The following is a 20,343-nucleotide window of genomic DNA, read 5'->3' on the forward strand; positions in this document are numbered from 1 at the left end:
AGGTAAGCATTGTACATAAAGTTACCAACTTCCTCTCTTATCAATATTTATCAGCACCCAAGGCATGAAAAATTCTACATGTTTGCTGGCTCCTGGTATAAAACTACATTTCAGCCATATATATATGTATGACTTTCATCACTTTTCAAATATTTGAACTGAAAATATATTGGGGATGGGTTCACTTTATCACTTCCCAGTTTATCTCCACTTTACCCAATGTGCTGTGCTTGTCTTTTTAAAATGAGTGTCTTCTAAAAAGCAATTTTGTCTCTTTTTTGTGGTCCTGAGGGCTTGGGTCAACTTACTTTTATGATATCTGTATCTACATTTCATACTGACCTGCATTCAGGAGACCCCCTTGGCACTGAGGATGTTTTTAGTATTAATTTGCTAATTTGTGTAGCGCTTCTCATTACGGCAGCGAGTTGCTTTAATTAAAGAGATTAGAATACAAAACAAGGTAGGTGGGCTTCAGCTGGGAGTCTGTTTCCTGAAGCTTCCTTCCAGTGGCAATCTGCCCAGGATGGCAGTGAATTACAGCTCCCTAGACATGTCTCCGTAGAGTGTGAGCCGAAATTTATACCAGAGTTTAAGACATAATGCAATGCTAGAGCGTGTACAAGGCAAAGATTCTCTCTCTCTCACACACTATCCCTCCCTTCAAGGCCATGTCTGTGGTATAAAATAACTGCTTTGCTCTATAGAAAAAGCATGCTGTGAAAATCCCTATCAGCTTTCTCTCTCCCCACCTCCAAAACAACGTTTAAGCATAAACTTTTAAAAATAATAATAATTGAGTTATTCCTCTTGGTTTTTTCTCCTCACCATGTTATGTAGAAGTGCTTAAGATTCAATCAGGACTTTTTTCCAGCTGGAACTCACCAGAACTCAGTTCCAGCACCTGCCAGGTGGGCGCCATTGCCATACTAAGAGAATGAGGGAGGTGTTCATGGTGAGTTCCAGCACCTCTTTTTCTAGAAAAATAGCACTGAGTCCAACCAATTGTTTGCATTTTTCTTGCTGTGACATAAGCTAACAAACATGTCTGTCAGACTGGGACTGTTCACTCAACACCAGGGCCCTTAATCTCCCCAGCGTCCAATGACTCAAAATGATTTTGAACAGGTGTGGATGACTTTTAATGGTGAAGGTATGAGAGTATGAGAGAATGATGAATGTATTAAAGGTTTGCCTTTTGTGAACTTCAGTATAAATTTGAAAAATGCAACAGACCAAAAAGATATTCTACATCCATGTACAACAGACCTGCTGATTCAGCTTGCTAGGAATCCAGGTGCTACTTTTGCATATACTTATATCATTTTTTAAAAAAGTAAAAATTGTCACAGCACCTGCTTGCTTACAGCTATGAGATGCCCCAGGCAAGGAATTCATGCTTCCATAGAGGTCAAACACAGAACATTCTTCTGTAATTTAACTTGCTGGTTACAGTATACAAATGTCATGTAAACTGCAATGATCAATGTCTTACTGGGTGTGAATGTTTGTGTAGGGGATATCATTCTTTTCTTACATTCAGTTCCTCTGATTTTTTTTTGTAAAAAACGCAATAAATATAGTTCTCTCCACATTCTGAAGGAAAAGATTTGCTTAATAGCTTTCGACATTAACGCCAGCTGTTTGTGAACTTGCATAAAGTACTTTGGGACTTGTGTGCAATGGGGCACAAGGATAAGGGCAAATTTATATGGTATAATAAGTTAAGAGCTGAAACACTGAGCTCTTAGCATCTGAGAAGATCTATAGCTCACCACATGCTCACTCTTTAGCTCCATATTTATGATACAATTTTGCCTGCAGGCTTGGGTTGATTCGTGGCCAATTTTGCTATGTCTGAATCAAAGATGCCTCACACAGCTTTGCCTTCTCTGTTACAAATACATTTCTTTATATTCATTGACACGAGCATGATAATTCTACTGACAATAAAGGGTAAGGAACTGTTTTGTTTTTCAGTTTGGGTACAGTCTGAGAAGACACAGTTGGGGCTAGAATGCAAAATGTTATTCAAGGATCCAATACCAGCTCTAACAATGCATAATTCCAAATTCTACACCATAGAAGTACAAATCCACCATGTACGAGTGGTGCCTGCGAGATTAAATTAGGATTTCATCAAATTTTCTCTGATTTCAATGTTTTCTTGATAGGCACACTTATTGTGACTGAACACATGGAGGGGGGATGTTATTCACCTTGCAAAATATCCACATTATTTCAATACTGTTCAGCACCTGTTTGTTCCCTTGGCGGCGGCTTCTTCTTCTTTTTGCCACTACTGTCTTTGATCTCACTGTCTTCACCCTCGTTTCCCACACTGCTGCTTAATTTGATTGACTGTGAGGCAACCCACTGGGTCTGGCTCATATTCTTTATACCATATCAGATGCCATCAACAAAATCACATAGGTCACCATAGCCAAGAGAATGGAATAGTAGGGTGGGTTAATAAAGCCAAGGCCTTAAGAGGCCAAAGGAGAAGCACATGCCTCAGAAAAAAAACATCAGAACAATATGAATGGCTTTGGACTCAGTATTTTTTTTTAAAGAAAATAATAATTGATTCCTTCCCAATATTCATGCAACCATATCTACAGATTTGTGCTGTATGTTTTGTTTTAAGATGAAATGTGCTGTTCTTGCTTGGTCTTTCTTCAGCTGTTGATACCATCAACCAACGTATCTTCCTGTACTATCTTGGGGAGTTGGGTATTGAGGTCACTGTTCCGGAACGGTTCTGGAATGGTTCCAGAAGATAACATGGGATGTGCTTCTTGGTCCCTTGGCTCTTGAACTATGAGGTGCCTCAGGGCACTATATTGCCTCCAATGCTGTTTAACATCTACATAAATCTGCTGGGTGTGGTCATTAGGAGATTTGGAGTGGACTGATGACATCGAACTCCATGTTTTTGTAATAACTAACTCAGGAATGGATGAGCAAGCAGTGTCAGGATGTAGTGGTGGGCCAGATGAGAGCTAATATACCAAGTCTGAATCCTGGCAAGATAGAGGCTGTTGCAGGTGAGCAGTTCCTGAGTCTAGGAAGCCAGTAAATAACCTGCTCTGGATGGGGTCAGACTCTCCCTGGAGGAGCAGGTGTGTAGCCAGGAGATGCTCCTAGCCCTAGCTGTGCTACTAGAGACACAGGTGTGCTTATTGACTAGGAGTGCCTCTTATCAGCCTTGGCGGTAGGACAGTAATGTCCATCTCTGAATCAGGTTAGCTAGGCCACAGTTGTCCATGAATTGGTAACCTCATATGTTGATTACTGCAATTAACTCTATGTGGGGCTGCCCTTGAGGCTGGGCCAGAGGCTGCAGTTAACAGAGAACATGGTGGTTAGGTTATGGGGACACACTCCTACCAGCATATCACACCTTGTTTGTGTGTTTTGCACTGGCTCCAATCTGCTACTGGTATGAGACTTTGGTACTAAGGCCCTATACAGCTCAAGTACAAGCTACTTAAGAGATAATCTTATGCCAAGTAGGTCTCTGCACACTGCAGAAGAGTTTCTCCTTCAAGTCCCTAAAATATCAGAAGTCTGTTCCTCAGTAACTAAGAGCAGGGCTTCCAGTGTGGCTGCCCCTGTTCTGTGGAACAGTGATCCTGTTGACATTCAACAGATGCCCACTACTGTACTTTCTGGAAACAACTAAATAAATGTTCTGTCCCAAGAAGCTTTCACAGCTAGCTGAAAATGTATTTCCCTTAGATGTTCACTTTGCATCATTTCTGAGATGCACATAAACAGCTATTCATTAATTTCATTATTATTGGTTGTTTTCAGGGTGGAATCTTAACCTACTTACTTGGGGGTCAGCCTCATAAGCCTCAGTGGGATTTACTTCTAAGCAGAAATATAGGATTGTGCTGCAAACCTATTAGGTTACTTACCCCACATAGTTAAAAGTTACAATCCACTATTATATGGTTGGCATTATATTCTAATAATTATGCTTAATAAACTTCTTCCAGCTTTGCTTCAGACCACCAACTACAAAACATACAATGATATCTTGAAATGTATGCTTTCGAGACTATATTAGTATTTCACACAGAAAATTGTCACAAAGGATTAGAATTCCTTTTTATCAAGCTTTTCAATAGATGAGTAAGTCAAAGTGGAAGTCTGAGTATTATTTCTAATACAAAGAGAATTTGATAAATGCACCTTAAAACAGCCTAGAGAATGTTGAAAGCTTTGTGTATATCTAAGTTTTTATTCCTGCAAAGAATTAATTAAATCATTACCAGAACTCACATTATGCTGAATCTCTCTGCAAATTCTAGTCACTATTCAATGCCTTCTTCAGCATAGAATCATAGAATAATAGAATCACGGAATTGTAGAGTTGGAAGGGACCCCAAGGCTAGTGCAACCCCCTGCAATGCAGGAGTCTCAACTAAGTCATACATTTAAATAATATTTGCTGTCATTTCAGTTGAAAAAAGTCATATTTTTACAACCTATATATATACCTTCACAGATCCCATTAAATCTTTCTTATTAAAAAGTCTAATATGTTTGAATATATCCATTTTCATATACAGTCATACCTCATGTTACGTTTGTTTCATGTTAAGTTCTTCCAGGATATGTCCTGCGGCGACCCGGAAGTACCGGAAAGGGTTACTTCCAGGTTTCGCCGCTTGCGCATGCGCAGAAGTGCTAGATTGCGTGTCGCACATGCGCACAAGCGCCAAATTGTGCCACGCACCTGCGCAGATACGGCGCTTCAGGTTGTGCTCTTTTCATGTTGAGAACAGTCCTCCAGAACTGATCCTGTTCACAACCAGAGGTACCACTATAACATTATTCATGAATTTGGATTTTTCTGTCCATTTCCTCTTCCCATCTCTTCACCAGCCTTTTGTGTGAATAGGGCAAAATAGCAGCAATTCTGTAAAACTTACCAAACCAGAGAGAAGACTTGTTTACAAGTACTCTGTCATAGGAAGTACTCTAACTTTCCTGTGAATATAATTTAAATTAAATGGCTTCTTGGGCGAAACTGAGCTGGTATAGTCCCGATACGACTACTATGCCATATTACGAATGCACTTAAAAATAGTTCTTGATTTTGATCTGCTGTGGTTGTGTTAGACTATGGTTAGTGAAGGAGGCAAGATCACAAACCTCAGCCTGATTTTTATTTTTTGAACAAATGGGATGGGTGAACTTGTCCCCTTAAAAATTGTAATTGTCTCGACATCTACTGAAACGCACCATGTAATTTTGGGTGAGATCTCATAACTATATATGATTTTTGCACATTAAAAAGTGTGACTTCAGAGAGTGTTACACATATTTTGCCCTCAAGATATTCATTGCAACATCATGCATCACTGACCACAGAACAATTGAGCAGGATTCAACCAAGTTGCTGCATGCACAGAACAAGGTCTGCCCATGGACTGGGACTTTCCCTCCTTTCCTTTCCGTGTCCCCTGCACCCCCTAAATCTGCTCTGGAGAATAGGGAAAACCCCAAGAACAGTTTAAGGGAATGCACAAGGGGATGAGAGAGTGGAAAAGTCCAATTCTTAGCTGGTGACACTGTAGCCTCTGACTCAGTGTCTGAATCAAGACACCAAGGGCAAATGACACCAAGGGCCCAAGTGGATTGAGTGATTTTGTTTCTTAACAACAACAACAACAACAACACCAACAACACCCCACACTTTACCCTATGGCCCATGGTGGGTTACAACATTAAAACACAATATTAAAAACAGTTTAACACAAACACAAAAATAAGGAGTGTTCTGAAAAGATACACCTCAAGCGTCAAAAACTGGAGTAAAGAAGTGTGTCTTCAGCAGTCACCAGAAGCTGTGAAATGAGGGTGCCAGATGCACCTCTGTGTGGAGGGAGTTCCACCATTTAGGGGCCACCACAGAGAATACCCTCTCCTTGGCTGTCCCCCCTCAAACCTCTGCAGGCCAATCTCAGCACCCCAGTAGGGAAGGAGGAGGTATTTCAGATGTTCAGTTACCGGTAGTTGTTTACTTAAAATAATAACATACCCCCCTTTTTTTGCTATCAGGCGGAACTCAAAACAGATCACAAAGGTTAACTCTTATATTGCTAAACCTTTTCAGATTCCAATGGTCCTTTTAAAAACATCACAACATTCATGTTGGTTTAGAAAAGACCCTATAACATAACCCCCTCCAGATTTCTTAACAACTTGATGTATATTGATTGCTCATGTTATAGGTAAGCAGACTACTGACCTGCAATAAAAAGTTCTTCCTGGGCCATCAACACATTTGCCTCCATTGAAACAGAGGGATGAGTTCAGAAGAGGTTCAGTGCAAACATCAATATCCACTTCACAAAATTCACCAGTGTATCCACTCAAGCAAATGCACTCAAAGGCATTGACCAAATCTTGACAAGAACCTCCATTAAGACAGGGAGCCGATTCACATTCCTGAGGAGATAAATGACAATAAATTGATTTCAGAGCCTTAGCAGCATAAGATTGTTTCCTGTAAAGGGGTATCTGCACAACAATGGACTCAGGGTCCTGATCTTCATCAGTAAATCTCTTGGTGGTTAACTGTAATGCCCTGATCACAGGTTAAGCATATGCTTATGAGTAGTTATAAATTCCTGTGATTATACAGATGTTGGCAAGTGTGGAAGATTTCTAGCCACTCTAAATAAAGATCTAGTGACCTTCACATGCATCAGCAAAGCCCTACATATAGCTAGTCACAAGTGATAACTCTGTGCAGTGGCTCCTGATAACAGAAAGCTACACACAAAAACACAGAGACACCCATCTGCACCAAAAGACGGATATACTGATGAGAATTACATCTTGTGAATGCCATATGAGCATTCAAATTTCACATGTGCTGGGTGTTAAATGCAGCCCCAGTTGCTGACAACAAAAAATTAGACAAAGGATTCTCATGCCAGCACCTTACAATTAGGCACAGTGAGGCAGCCATCTCAAGCCACAGATGTGAGGAGGGTGTGAGGAGTGGCATTGTGAAAATCCATCTTGTTTCAGAGGCAACTTTAAAAAAAAGTATAAAAGATTTCTACATAGTTGGATGTAAAGGATTAAACTATGTCATATACCCTCTTTTTGTCATTTTATACAGCATCAGAAACTGGTGAGATCCGATTGTTCAGTTGGTGGACATTTTACCTCATCCAAATGGGTCAGTTATATGCCGATGAGGGGGCAGAATCCTACCCAAGCTGAAATGACTGGCTGGCGAAGATGGCGGTGGCTGACTGGCCAGCTAGAGAGAACATAGAGCTTAGTCTCTGGTCAAGGGGAGGGAATCGCTGAGAGAGGCTATTGGTTAAGCTGAAGGAAAAGCTGGACATTAGAGTCAGACAGCAGACTTAATAAGTGACTCAGAGAGGCTCAGGAAGCCTGAGAGTGACTGAGAGCTGGCATTACTGGCTAGAGCTGAGAAGGTGCAAGGAGGAGTTGTGACTCCAGAAGCAGCCCTCAGCCAAGTTCTTCAGCTGAGCATCAGCAGGATTGTCAAGAACCTGAGGCAACAGTGGTTGCTGGACCAGAGGGAAGACTGCTGCAGAAGTCCTGAGTGAAGCCTGAATCTGGAGAGAGGAGGAAAACTGCAAGTCTAGTCTTCAGTGCCTAGTTGAGTGTTAAATGGATAGACGTGCTACAGGAAAACTGGCTTTAGGCTTCAAAAGGGAGGAGTTGAAACCCAGATAACTATACTATTAAAGTAACAGAAACTGTGCATTGTATTGGCTATGCCATTCCAAGTGATAGTAATCATAATGTCAATTTCAAGACTTGAAATTTACGGCATGTAATGCCTTAAGAGAGAATATTATGAAAATGATATATAGGTGGTACATGACACCAGTCAAGCTTGCAAAAATCTATCATTTGCCCGATAATAAATGTTGGAAATGTAAAGAAAATGAAGGTACATTCTTCCACCTTTGGTGGATGTGCCCAAGGATTAAGGCTTTCTGGGAGATGATCTATAATGAAATGAAAAAAGTATTTAAATATACTTTCCTGAAGAAACCAGAGGCCTTTCTCCTGGGCATGGTCGGCCAATTGGTGCGAAGGGAGGATAGAACTTTTTTTATGTACGCCACAACAGCAGCAAGAATACTCATCGTAAAGTATTGGAAGACACAAGATCTACCCACCCGGGAAGAATGGCAGACGAAAGTGATGGAATACATGGAATTGGCTGAGATGACTGGCAGAATCCGGGACCAAGGAGAAGAGTCGGTGGAAGAAGAGTGGAAAAAAATTAAAGTATATCTTCAAAAATATTGTAAAATTAAGGACTGTTAGAAAGATGTTGGAAAAAGAAAACTATATGGCTTTGGTAGAAATGATATAAAGGATTAAGTAAAAATGAATTGACGAAAGAGTGAACGTAAAACTACAATATATTAAATCAAATTATTAAGATAAAAACAAGGTTGGAAGGATTTGCTGAAATAATTTGAATTAGAATACAAAAATGGGAGGTGTGAGGAGGTCAAGGAAATAAGTAAAGGAAGAAAGTTATGTAAAGGTTTAATCTTTTTTTTGTTTTTTTGTTTTTTTCTCTTTTTCTAAAATGATTGTACTTTTTCTGTCTTTTTTACTTTTTTACTTTTTTCTCTTTGTAATCTTCAAAATTCTGAATAAATATTATCTAAAAAAAAAAGAGATAGTAATCATAATGTAAGTGTTCTTACTCAAAGCAATGGTAACATGGTGAAGTTTAACTGTAATGCTCCAAGCGTCTAGTTCTGTTAGTACAATGGGACTTTCCATTTCTTCTCCTTCCATCCTACAGACATAGTGTAGGATTGTGGTGGCCTATTACAAGAGTTTAAGAGTCAACTGCCACCCCAGTCAGCTTCTGTGCATGGAATGGATGGGGGGGGGGTCCATCCTGCCCTTCGCCTAGGGAGCAAAATGCCTCAGGCTAGCTGTGATTGCCATTTTCCAGTCTAGGCAGCAGATCTTGCTGTGGAAGACTGAAGCCACACCACATACAGATCTCCTTTGCTAGATCAGGGCAAGAGTTAACAAAACAACAGAGATTAAAAGGGTATCAGCAACTCTAATCACCTAGATATGGTAAGATATCAAAACTAACGTCCCATCTGAGGAGCCGTATAGATTTTTCTTCCCTTGAGCTGATATTTACTCATTTATTCATTCAGCAGACACAATCCAAAGAGCTCTGTATGGCATGCAGAATGGCTTACACATGCCCAGTGGGGACTTTCAGTCTGTTCCAAATAGCTTTTGGGGGGTAGGGAGACTAAAGTTCCGCATGCATCATTTATGTCTTTATATGTGATCTCTTACTCACTTCATAAATGCAGTGTTAATTATATGCTGTTAATTATATGCTGCTTGTGGCGGGGTTATTGTTACATAGTACAGATGATACTGTGGGGTATAATGCTGAGATCGGATGAGAGAAATTTTAACGAAGTTGAAAACAACTGTGTAACAAATGCTACACATTTAAATATTTCATATCTCACACTAGAATATTTAATGGCAAATAAAAAATAGTTTCTGCATTAGTAGCCGATACCCACTGATTGATGGTGGCAAAACAACAACGACAACAACAACAACAACAACAAAACCTGAAAAGAATTTTTGTTGCATTTTCCTAAGAATATTAGTCATGCTGCTCAATAAAATTATTATCTACTACAATATTTAAATACGCAGTATCTGAGAACTAGGAGTGTTTGAAGAAAAAGGCAAGGCAGCAGAAGCAATGGTTAATAGTGTAAGAGTATATGACATGTTTAGCTATTTCTTGATTGTCACATCTTGGTACACACACACACACACACACACACACACAGTCATACCTTGGAAGTTGAATGTCTTGCAGGTCATACATTTTGGCTCCGAAATGCTGCAAACCCAGAAGTGAGTGTTCTGGTTTGCAAATGTTCTTTGGAACCCAAATGTCTGACGCAGCTTCCAATTGGCTGCAGGAGTTTCCTGCAGCCAACTGGAAGTTGCACCTTGGTTTCCGAATGTTTTGGAAGTCGAACGGACTTCTGGAACGGATTCCATTTGACTTCCAGGGTATGACTGTATACAAATAAAAAGTTGGGAAGAATTCAACATTGTGCTGTAACAAACATTCCATCAAACAATTCTGGGAGTATGGGTGAAGGAAAAGTGGGAAAGCCCGTTTGCTGTAGCAAAAGTCCTTGCGGGAACTTCCTTTAGCAGGATCAATCAGCTGAATCCAGCCCATTGAACCTAGTCCAAGAAAGTATGTAGCAACAGAGCCCAGGAAACTATAAATGGGTCAGTGTCTGCTGCAGCATCAGAGGGGCTTCCTCTTGTCCTCTTAATAGCCTCTTGGGAAGGAGAAGGCGGCAGCCAGCACCTATAGTCTCACTCAGAAGATGCATGGTGGGGGCACCAAAGCAACATCTACTTTGCAAGTGTGGCTCCCACTGAGAGGCAGTGTTTTATAGCGGTTAGTGTGCCAGATGAGGACTTTGAAGATTCCAGTTAAAATCCTCACTCAGCTGTGAAGCTCACTGGGTGACACTGGGCTCCCCCTTCTCTAACCTACCTCACATGGAGGAGGGAGAAGAATGTTGTATGCTGCCTTCAGCTCCTGGGAGAGAAGGTAGGATATGCATTTAATGAATAATGCTAGAAGCAACTCGGTTGTGTGAGCGTGCAGTTGGCTGCCTTTTCTTCCCTCACATGGAAAACTGGATGAGGGCAATTCTTTACAATTGCTTTGAAAAGTTAAAGTTTGAAAAAACATATAAGAGCAAATGTACTGATCCTTATTCAAATAATAACATAAATATAGTGACAAATACTTTCTCCTAATCCAATGGAAACCCTTGGCACATTTACATAACATAACCTTGTGGCAAATTAACTTTTACTGCGTCAAAACTACAGGAAAGCACAATTAGTGTAATTGCCAAAATGAATCAGAATTCCTCCACTCCCCGATCGACGAATGCATTCATCTTCAATAAGGTTTGTTAATTGCTGTCATCCAGGCTTTTGAGATAATCCACACAAGTCACCTGAAAGAACCGTTCTTCGTTTTTGAAGGGGTGGGGCGGAGGGTTATTGCTAACTTCTCCAAACTAGTGAACACTTTTCAGTTTACCAAGAGCAAGGATAAGTAGATTTCCTTTTCCGATATACTCATTACTTTTACTTAAATGCAAATACCTGAACCCAAGGGGACTGGTGTGAAAACAACATGCTTTTCCTATCAGCAAACCAGCTGGGATATATAGGATGATTTATTAGAAAGCATTACATAAAGTAATTGAATTATACAGCCATAGGAAGGATGGGAAACTTTGTATACTGCCAAAGAATTTGAACCTATAGTTTGAACATTAGTCTTTCACTAAATTAATGAAAATACTTAATGGGAAACTCAAAGTCGTTAAAAAGAAAAGAAAAGAAAAGAACAGTCTGCTGTTTGAAATTAAGAGGTGTTCTGTGCTTGCTAGCCAAAAATAGAGGACTGCTTTTTATTTCTTTCCATGCATTCCCTGTAGCTTGTTAGCATTTCAAACCGTTCCTGCAGCTTTGTTCCCTTATATGCTCTTTACAAAATTTATGGAGAACAAATCAACCTAAAATAATAGTTCACTGGAGAAAGCATAAAAATCATCAGGAAGTATCAAACTTGAAAAAGAAGCTGAGAATAAAAACAGGCACGAGGTGCTGTTTTCTTATCAAACATCAAATAATTGAAACTTTTATTAGGGTTGTGCCCAACATTTCTTCCATATTTTTTTTTTAATTAAAAAAAAAACAACTATTCCCTGTTAATTCACAAAAAGAGAAAATGTATTTGAAAATTATCAAAAAGCAAGGAAAATGCAAGGAAAATTCTCATATGTGAGATGTGGAGCTTTTGGTGGACAAGGGGTGTTTATGAGTGTCCTTTCCTTCCTTCTACAAATAACCTTTCTATTGGTCTGTACCCTGCAGCCTTCTCAGATGTCAGCAATTCCTGAAGACCCTACGACACACTTTGCTGGGCTTTCAACAGAAGCTTCTAGCAGCTGTTAATTGTGCTTGTTTTAAGTGTAGCCATTTTTGCTTTTAAAGAAACCAGTGCAGAAATACTTTTTGGGAGGAAAGGGGAACAGGAGTTAAAAAGAAGAACTTCCTTTAAGAACAAAAGCTGCGAGCGCACCAATTTCAGGCACTTGGTAGCTAGACTTCATGCACTTTGATTAAAGCCCTGTGGAAAGATGTCATGAGATAACTCTTCCCATGGGGCTTTTTCACATCAGGAAGTGTGGGCAGCTGCTTCCACCCAACACTCACAGACAAAGGCCCTTACTTGGAAGTAAGAGAGAGATCTTTACTTGATCAAGTAAGGCTCAGCAGTGGACGTAGTACTTAGGAGTCCAAATCCTGAAGTTCAGGAGCCCCAATCCTGGAGTTCAGGAGCATGGCAAGAAGTTCAGAACTTGACAGAAGCAATAAAGACGTCCCAACAAATTCCCCACCCCTCCTGCCAAGCTTTTGCCTTGTGGGAATATCATATTTGGAAGCATATACTCCTGTTGGGATGGGTGGGTCTCCTTCCATCTGTGAAGATTGCACCAAGACTGCACTCTCCTGCTTAGACTCCTGTTCAGTAACTGCCACCTAGCTTCCTCCCATGACTGATCAAAGCCCTCCACAACCTCTGCTGAAGCTTCCAGGTCTGCAGGAAGATTGGAGGAGAAATCCACTATCTCTGCTGCCCTTTCCAAAGTGACTGAAGTTGGGGTGGAAAGAGGAGATCCTCCTCCAGCTTAGATTCTCCCAGTTCAGCTACTCCTGATTCTTCTAGCCCATTCTAGACTACTACAGCTGGAGCACAAAGGCCTGGAAGCCCTTCTATTCCACCAAATCTGGATTGCGATCTGGATCAGGTTTCCTGCACTGGCAATTTTAGAAAAAACTTGTGCTCATAGGCAACGTAGACTGCATTTGAAAATTCTCTTTTGTTTTGAAAATCTAAATGTCTCCTCCCTGCTCCCCAAATGTAACACCATTAATCTGGGAAACAACACAAACATAAAGCAGTTCTGCTAGTACTACAGAAGGAATCAGCATCTGTTCCTTAATGAATTAAGTTACAAGGTCTGCAGAAAATTTAATGCCTCTTTTGGAACAAATAAGAATGGAAAATCAAATAAGTCAGGCTCCCTAAAGAAAAGTCACAAACATTAACCGGAGATAATTACACAGGGACACATTTCTGAAGAGTAACAAAAAAGCCAAGGTGGAAGAACTTCTGCAGATGACTGTCATTTCCGGGATGAGTCACACTGCTTCAAGATTCCTGAGTCCTACCATCCTCCCTCATATAACTAGCTACTTTCTGAGACGGAATGCAGTGAAACCACTTGGGCCAGTATGAATATTTATCATGCATTTTTATACCACTCTTCAGTGATATTCCCAGGGAAGTTTATAAAAAAAAAGAATATAAACAATTAAAATGTAAATCTGGGGGTGGGGCACAGTAAACTAAAAGCCACAACAATAACAAAGAAAAGGGAGCACTTCTTAAATTCATTATTAGGAGCTGTCATGGAGAAAAGAAACTTGATTTTACCTGGTTGCATTGCTTGCATCCGGTCAAACCTGGTCAAGCTACTGTGTTCAGACCACAAGTGCAAGAAGACACACAGTAGGATAGCAGCAATGCAGTGTTCATTATTGCCTATGGTTTATCCTGGTTCTGTTTACTAGTAAGCTGCCTTGCCCTGTGTGCCACCAGCCCCAGTTACAACCAGCCACTACTGATATGTTTCACTTTGCTAATGGCATCTCCAAAAGAGTCTAGGAACAACTGTTTGTTTTCAAGATCTAAATGTTGAACTTGTGGTATGCTACAACACGCATGGCATCAGGAATATGATGAATTAAAACAGCTAATTAGTTCATATTATGCTCTGGTGACATGGTCGACTCACTGACATGCTTACTGAACATCCAAAGCAATAGGAAAAGTTCAAAAGAATACAGAGCTCTGACTGCAGGTAGTAAATAGAGTATGAATGTAAATCCCCAGTGACCTATCAAATTACTGAATGGTTTCATATAGCAAGCACTACAATATCCCTACGAACAATTATAACAAAAGGTTTTCTAGCACAAATGCGCTACATATTGAGTCAATTAATGCTTTAAACAGGAAACAGAAACAATCCATTAAGCCAGGATCCTGTTTCCTATTGTGGCTAACCATGCGGCTCAAAGAAGCTCAAAAGAAGGACTAGAAATGAGCAGTCCTCATCCACTGCTAGTGAACAGCAACTTGTATTCAGTGACACATTCTGGTCACAACCACACCTTACATTGAAAGCACATGGCTCCCCCCCCCAAAGAATCATGGGAGCTCAGCCTTAAGGGTGCTCAGTGAGGGGTGAACTAGGATTCTTTGGTCGTGAACTTTAAATGCATTGTGTGGATGTGACCCTTATGCTGAAGGCAGCTACTGTGAAAGGACCTGGAACATGCAGTTTGTTCCCTTTAGGCACCATCACTGCACATCAGTCCTTTGAGTATTAATGCTTTTCCTGCACTTTGTAGTGAATGGAGGGAAAACACTGCAGCCTTTCTCCCCCTGAGGCACTGGCTCTAATAATATGGTTGCCCCTGATGACCAGACTGAAACTTTTGTACCCTTGCCACCTCCTTGGTGTTGAGAACCCAGGGAGTACTTCTTTTGTAAAAAGCTTTGGTATTTTATGGGTTCGTGTGTGCAAATGGCCTCTGCTTTAATGAGAAGACTTACATTAACGTCAATTTCACATCTTGAACTGGTCCACCCCGCTTCGCAGTTGCACCGATACCCATCAATGAGGTCAATGCATCTGAAAAAGAACATCAAGGTCACTTGCCACACTTGCACAACACAGCACCATTCACATTAATCCATTGTATTCATACACAAATCTCAGGCTAATCCTGTACGTACTCCACTCAACGTAATAGAAGTTGCCCCTATAACTGTATTGTGTCATGACCAAAGACCCTTTAGTACAGCATCTGCTTTGCATGCAAAAGATCTCAGGTTCAATCCCCGGTATCTGCAGGTACGGCTGGACCCTGGAGTACCATTGCCAGTTCTTGCAGAAAATACTGAGTTGGCTAGACAAATAGTCCAACTTGGAAAAAGGAAGCTTCTTATGTTCTTTGTTCCTAAGTATTTTAAACCTCCACACATATGCTTGCGCTCCAAAGAAGAATCCTCTTTCAACCTGCTCGCATGCAAAGGCTGAAGAACTCCTTGCAAGTATATTAAAGTCTAATTAATGCACAGTTATTGAAAATTACTTTATGTTATTGCACTCGAATGAAAGAAGAAATGAGATAATGTACCCACTATATTGCATTAGCTTAAACTGGCAACATCTGTCATCCTTTAACTATGGCTGTACTTTTACTTTATGGAACAGCATAATTAGAAGTATCTTCAGCAACCTTCCCTGACATTAAATCTTAAATGTTGCTAGTTCTTCTTCCCCTTCCCCTTCTTTTCTTATGGGTAATAATAGTAAAAGATGAAAATAGCCACCTTCCATGAAGACAAGGCGCTGACAAACATTCATCAGCATTTGTTTCACAGTTTATTCCAATAAAACCACTTCGGCAGTAGCACTTATAGTAGCTGATGCCATCGACGCAGCTTCCATTGTTGAGACAAGGTGTTGAAACGCATTCATCTATATCCACTTCGCACTGGTTGCCTGGGGCGGGGGACACATATAAAGACAACAGTACAATCAAAACACTATGTACTTAAAAATATATCCATTTATTTATTTATATATGGCGGTGGCAGACATTGTATGCATTTAAGCCTGCAGCTCTAGCCTAGATGTATATAATTAAGCTACAGCAGCATAGCAGAGTTTCTTAAGTGCAAAAATATCATGGAAGCAACACTAGAATATGAGAAGGCTGCAGTGATGCAAACTACTCATATTCTAATGTTCCCCCTGTAGCAATTTAAGACACCTAACTTCAGAGATAATTTCTAGAGCAGTGTGGGATCCAGACACTGGGAAGCCATAGTACACTAATCTGGGAATATATGAATTGGGCCCTGTTGTCACCATGGAGTTCAGCCTCACTGGTCTTTTCAGCATCCCTGCAAGTGCTTTAACTCCAGTATTAACTCCCACATTTCCTGGGCAGCGTGCTAAGCAATGACTTAAACACACAGAAAAAGACAATTTTAGTTTGCATGATGTGTATCCTTTGCTCACATGCCACATTCACTTTGCATAATGACAGCAGAACCCCAAACATGCAGATAATTTTCTCATCTCTAACTTAACTCCTACCATCCAAAAGCACACCCTGAATTTGGACCATGTAGTAGAGCCTGGCTGAAGCAAAATACCATCCTTATAGCACTGCCACTGCTAACAGCACTCATGAATTGAATCCTGCCCTATGATTCCATGACAGATGACAGTAAACTAGATGTACAGAATCAGCAGGATTCCAAAAATTTCCATGTATTTTATTGAGTTGCTGGTAAGCAGATTTCTTCCTTCCCGGTATTATTCACTGGGAAAATTCTTCAAGTTATCTCATTAACACATTGCTAAATCCTATCAGACAACATGTAAATAAACCCATTGTTGTTGATTTTATACATATTTCTGTATGTATGGACACAATGTGCTTCATATAGCATCCCACACAACAGAGGGAAAAAACACCTTATGTATGATGTACAGTAAGCCTATAACTTAGGTGGCCGTTACATGCCAGGGATTGCACCTAAAGCAAAAATTGTGCATAGTCAAAACCCATTGGGTTCAATGGTGGGTGGGACTACCAAATCATTTTTCCTGGAACTCTGCCCGCTTTCCACCCCTTTATATTTATTTATTGATTTGCCACACATGTAAAGCTGAATGTGCACAAGTTAACTGGGCATAAATTGTGGGCTTAGTGTATACAAAACATATCTGTATGCTCTCTTGTGTGCCAAACTAGCTAGTTTCTCCCCCGCAGGCCAGCAATAGGAAGATATTCTACATATATAAATCAAATTCCAGTAGGAGGTTTTCTTGATCTGTTGTTGTAAAGAATAGGGGATAAAATGTTGTTAGTATACAGACAAAGAAGTCGAGCTCCACAATACTCTCCCTTTGAGCATCTGCTTCACCTGTATAAACTCCAAATACTTTCATTTGAAGTCATTCACTTCTGTACATCAGAGGGTTGAAAATCCTTCTATAGTGTCAAGCTTGCAGGGGATGGGACTTCAAAAGAACAGTTACTCTATCTCTCTGGTCTTTGGCTATCCCACTGCATATACGCTCCAAACCTAAGGCAAACAATTTTCCTCCTACTTCTTGTGCTTTGATGAGGTCATAATGGCACTCTCTTCCCATATATATATTCTTTTTAATTGGACTTTTGATTTGTCACACTTGCATATATATCTCATAGTTTATAATTAGTTGCAGTGCTAATATTAATTAAGAATTGTTTTAGGAATTGTGTACATGATCTCTCACATGCTACAACTTTCTCTCTCCGCAATTCAACAAGTGCAGCCCTTACAAAAAACACTAAATGAATTGGAATAAACTGCCATAATTAAGGAAATCGTGAATATATCTGATTAGATCTATCATGGGGAAAAAAATAAAGTTCCCTTACTATATAGTCTTGTAGAGACACAATTTCTTCCTTTCACATTAGCCCAGCTAATGGAGCATCTCGTGTACAAGGTGGAGGTCTGTGTATTGAGAATTGGGGGTGGTGAGTTCAAATCTACTAATTTACTCTTGTTAAGGATATTTTTTGTAGTATCATTAATCATTATCATGCTCAGTGCTGGGCTTGCACTAACCTGCTACTTTAAATTACCCTGAAATTTTTTTTAGCAAAAAAATTGTGAGCTCATAACTGATCTTTTAGAGGCCACTACACAATATGAATTGCACTTGATTGGAAGACTTAAGGAGTCAAGTCACAGATTAGTTACAATACCACCACTTATATGGCAGCTTTAAGTTAGATTTTTTTAAAAAAATGCATTCTTGGACCAAAGCTCACAATTGGAAAAGGAATTATTACAGAATAAGGATAAACTTTTGTCTAAAATGTATAACTTTTTATTAGAATGGGAAACAAAAGATGAGCTAGTTAAAGATCTAAACCAATGGGAGAAACTCTGGGAAAATGACCTAAAATTTACTGTGTGTTATTCACTGAAAGACAGCTATTTGAAAATGATTCATAGATGGTATTTAACTCCGAGTAGGTTAGCAAAGATGTATAAAGTAGAATCAGACTTGTGTTGGAAATGTAAAGAAATGAAGGGAACTTTTTTTCATATGTGGTGGGCATGTAAAAAGATAAAAGAATATAACGAAATAAAAAAAAAAAAAGGTTGAAAATTACTTTCCCAAAAACTTGGGTAGCATTACTATTCACAGCTTAATTTTTAAAAGGAATAACTGGCCTCTGAAACATCTCGCCTTAAAACAAGTTTTTGTCATCCTGGATGGGAGTCACTTCTAAACTTTATGTTCCTAATTGTGGTGTGTGTGTGTGTGTGTGTGTGTGTGTGTGTGTACACATTTATACATATATCAAGATACAGTCAATATATCATATATTAACATGGTTATTTGGAAATGACAAATAATTTGCAAATGAAGGAAAGACCAAAACAGAAACTATGCAGAGTTAGGTTGCTAAATTCTTATCAACTCCAGTGGGATTTGCATTTAACATAGAAGTAAGTTAATTGTTGCCCATACCAATTATAATCCTGAAACACAACAATTCATTTAAATTGGAGGGAGGAAGGTTATTCAGGCAGCAGCAGCGCTTTGCTGAGGCTCTTCAGCCTCCCAGCTAACAGCTGATGTGTGGGAAAGCTGTACCTCAGCTGAGCAAGCTCCCAGCTGCTCCTGCTCTCGTGAGCAGGAGAGATGGGTGGGTGGGTGGGAGCTTGTTAAGCTGCTCAGCTGAGGCGCAGAAGCCCCTCTTTGCCTCAGCTGAGCACTCTCAGCAATTGGCCTGGGCGATACATCCCCAGTATGAGGGCCATAGCATAATGGCGGCGTCACCTGTTGGTATATCGTGAGTGAAACTGCCATTGTTCCTTACTCCCCCTGCCACCAGCAGACAACCGTATGCCCCTCAGTGAAGCAGTATAAAGAAGCCGTCCACCCATGCCTCAGCTGCCTCTGCATAAGCAGGGGGCGCACACAGACTGCCTCTTCCTCCTGGGAGAAGGAGTAGCCTGCCTACTTCCTGCCCGCCCATGTGGCAGCCGTGCGAACAGAACCTGACACAGGTTGCCTCTGACTCATGAGGAGACACCTCCCCCCCAAGCCCAAAGATATCCTCTTTGGGCTCTGGAGTACTTCTTCTGAGGGAGGAGCGTCCCAGCACCTTTTGGTCTAGAAAAGAGCACTGGTCATACCTTACTTAAGAAATAAAACTGTCTCTGTTGGGGTGGGGCAGCAGTCACAAACCTGACACAAACTGTTGTTATACTTTCATAGCTCAGCTGCCTTTTTGCTTCATTCTTCTCTGGCAATCAAGCTCCAGGCCATATATCCGGCTCGTTTGTGAGCAGGCAACATTCCACCTAAACAGGTTGGCAACAGTATAGTCAGCCAGGTACACAGTGTTTACACATTGGGAATGGGAGCTGAAAGTCAGCCCTGGCACAAAACCAACAAACATAATCAGGAAAGCATTTTTTCTACCGTGTTTACAAGCTTCGTTGGAGGAATTCGCTGGCATAGCCCTAGTCACTTGTAAGGAGCAACAGGAAAGCCATACTATTCAAATAAATAAATAAATGCTTTGACCACCTGTGATAGCATGGGCTGTAATCTGTACCTTTGAGGGAGAAGAGAGGAAAACAAAGCAATCAACTCCTGCACTTGGTTATCACCATTACCACCAAGTGGATTCCTCCCTTAGCTGCCTCAACCAGTGCTTTTTCTCTAGAAAAATAGGTGCCAGTCCTCACCGTGAAGTTGTTGCAGTAAGTGCCACACTTTTTAACAACAACAAAAAAAGAGGTGCCAGTAACTGCATACCTTTGAGTACCCCCCAGAACAAAAGCACTACTCCTAAAGCTTTGGACTTTAAATTGTCTCAATCTACTGTCTATGGTGGACGCGGGTGGTGCTGTGGGTTAAACCACAGAACCTAGGACTTGCTGATCAGAAGGTCGGCGGTTCAAATCCCCACAACAGGGTGAGCTCCCGTTGCTTGGTCCCTGCTCCTGCCAACCTAGCAGTTCGAAAGCACGTCAAAGTGCAA

The 20,343-nt window shown here is 40.5% G+C and overlaps 1 protein-coding gene across 7 annotated transcripts in view; it reads right to left on the reverse strand.

Moving 5' to 3' along the window:
• Positions 1–20,343, reverse strand: part of EYS (eyes shut homolog) — a 476,514-nt gene that overhangs the window by 321,103 nt on the left and 135,068 nt on the right. For all 7 annotated transcript variants that reach the window (XM_083606894.1, XM_083606889.1, XM_083606892.1 and 4 more), the window contains 3 exons: positions 15,602–15,773; positions 14,819–14,897; positions 6,266–6,465 (listed from right to left, as the gene is read on the reverse strand). In XM_083606894.1, coding sequence (XP_083463020.1) covers positions 6,266–6,465; positions 14,819–14,897; positions 15,602–15,773 — 451 coding nt within the window. The remainder of the gene's footprint in view (positions 1–6,265; positions 6,466–14,818; positions 14,898–15,601; positions 15,774–20,343) is intronic.

The sequence above is a fragment of the Podarcis filfolensis genome (assembly GCF_964270895.1).
Source record: "Podarcis filfolensis genome assembly, chromosome: 3".
In the NCBI taxonomy this organism is placed as follows: Eukaryota; Metazoa; Chordata; class Lepidosauria; order Squamata; family Lacertidae; genus Podarcis; species Podarcis filfolensis.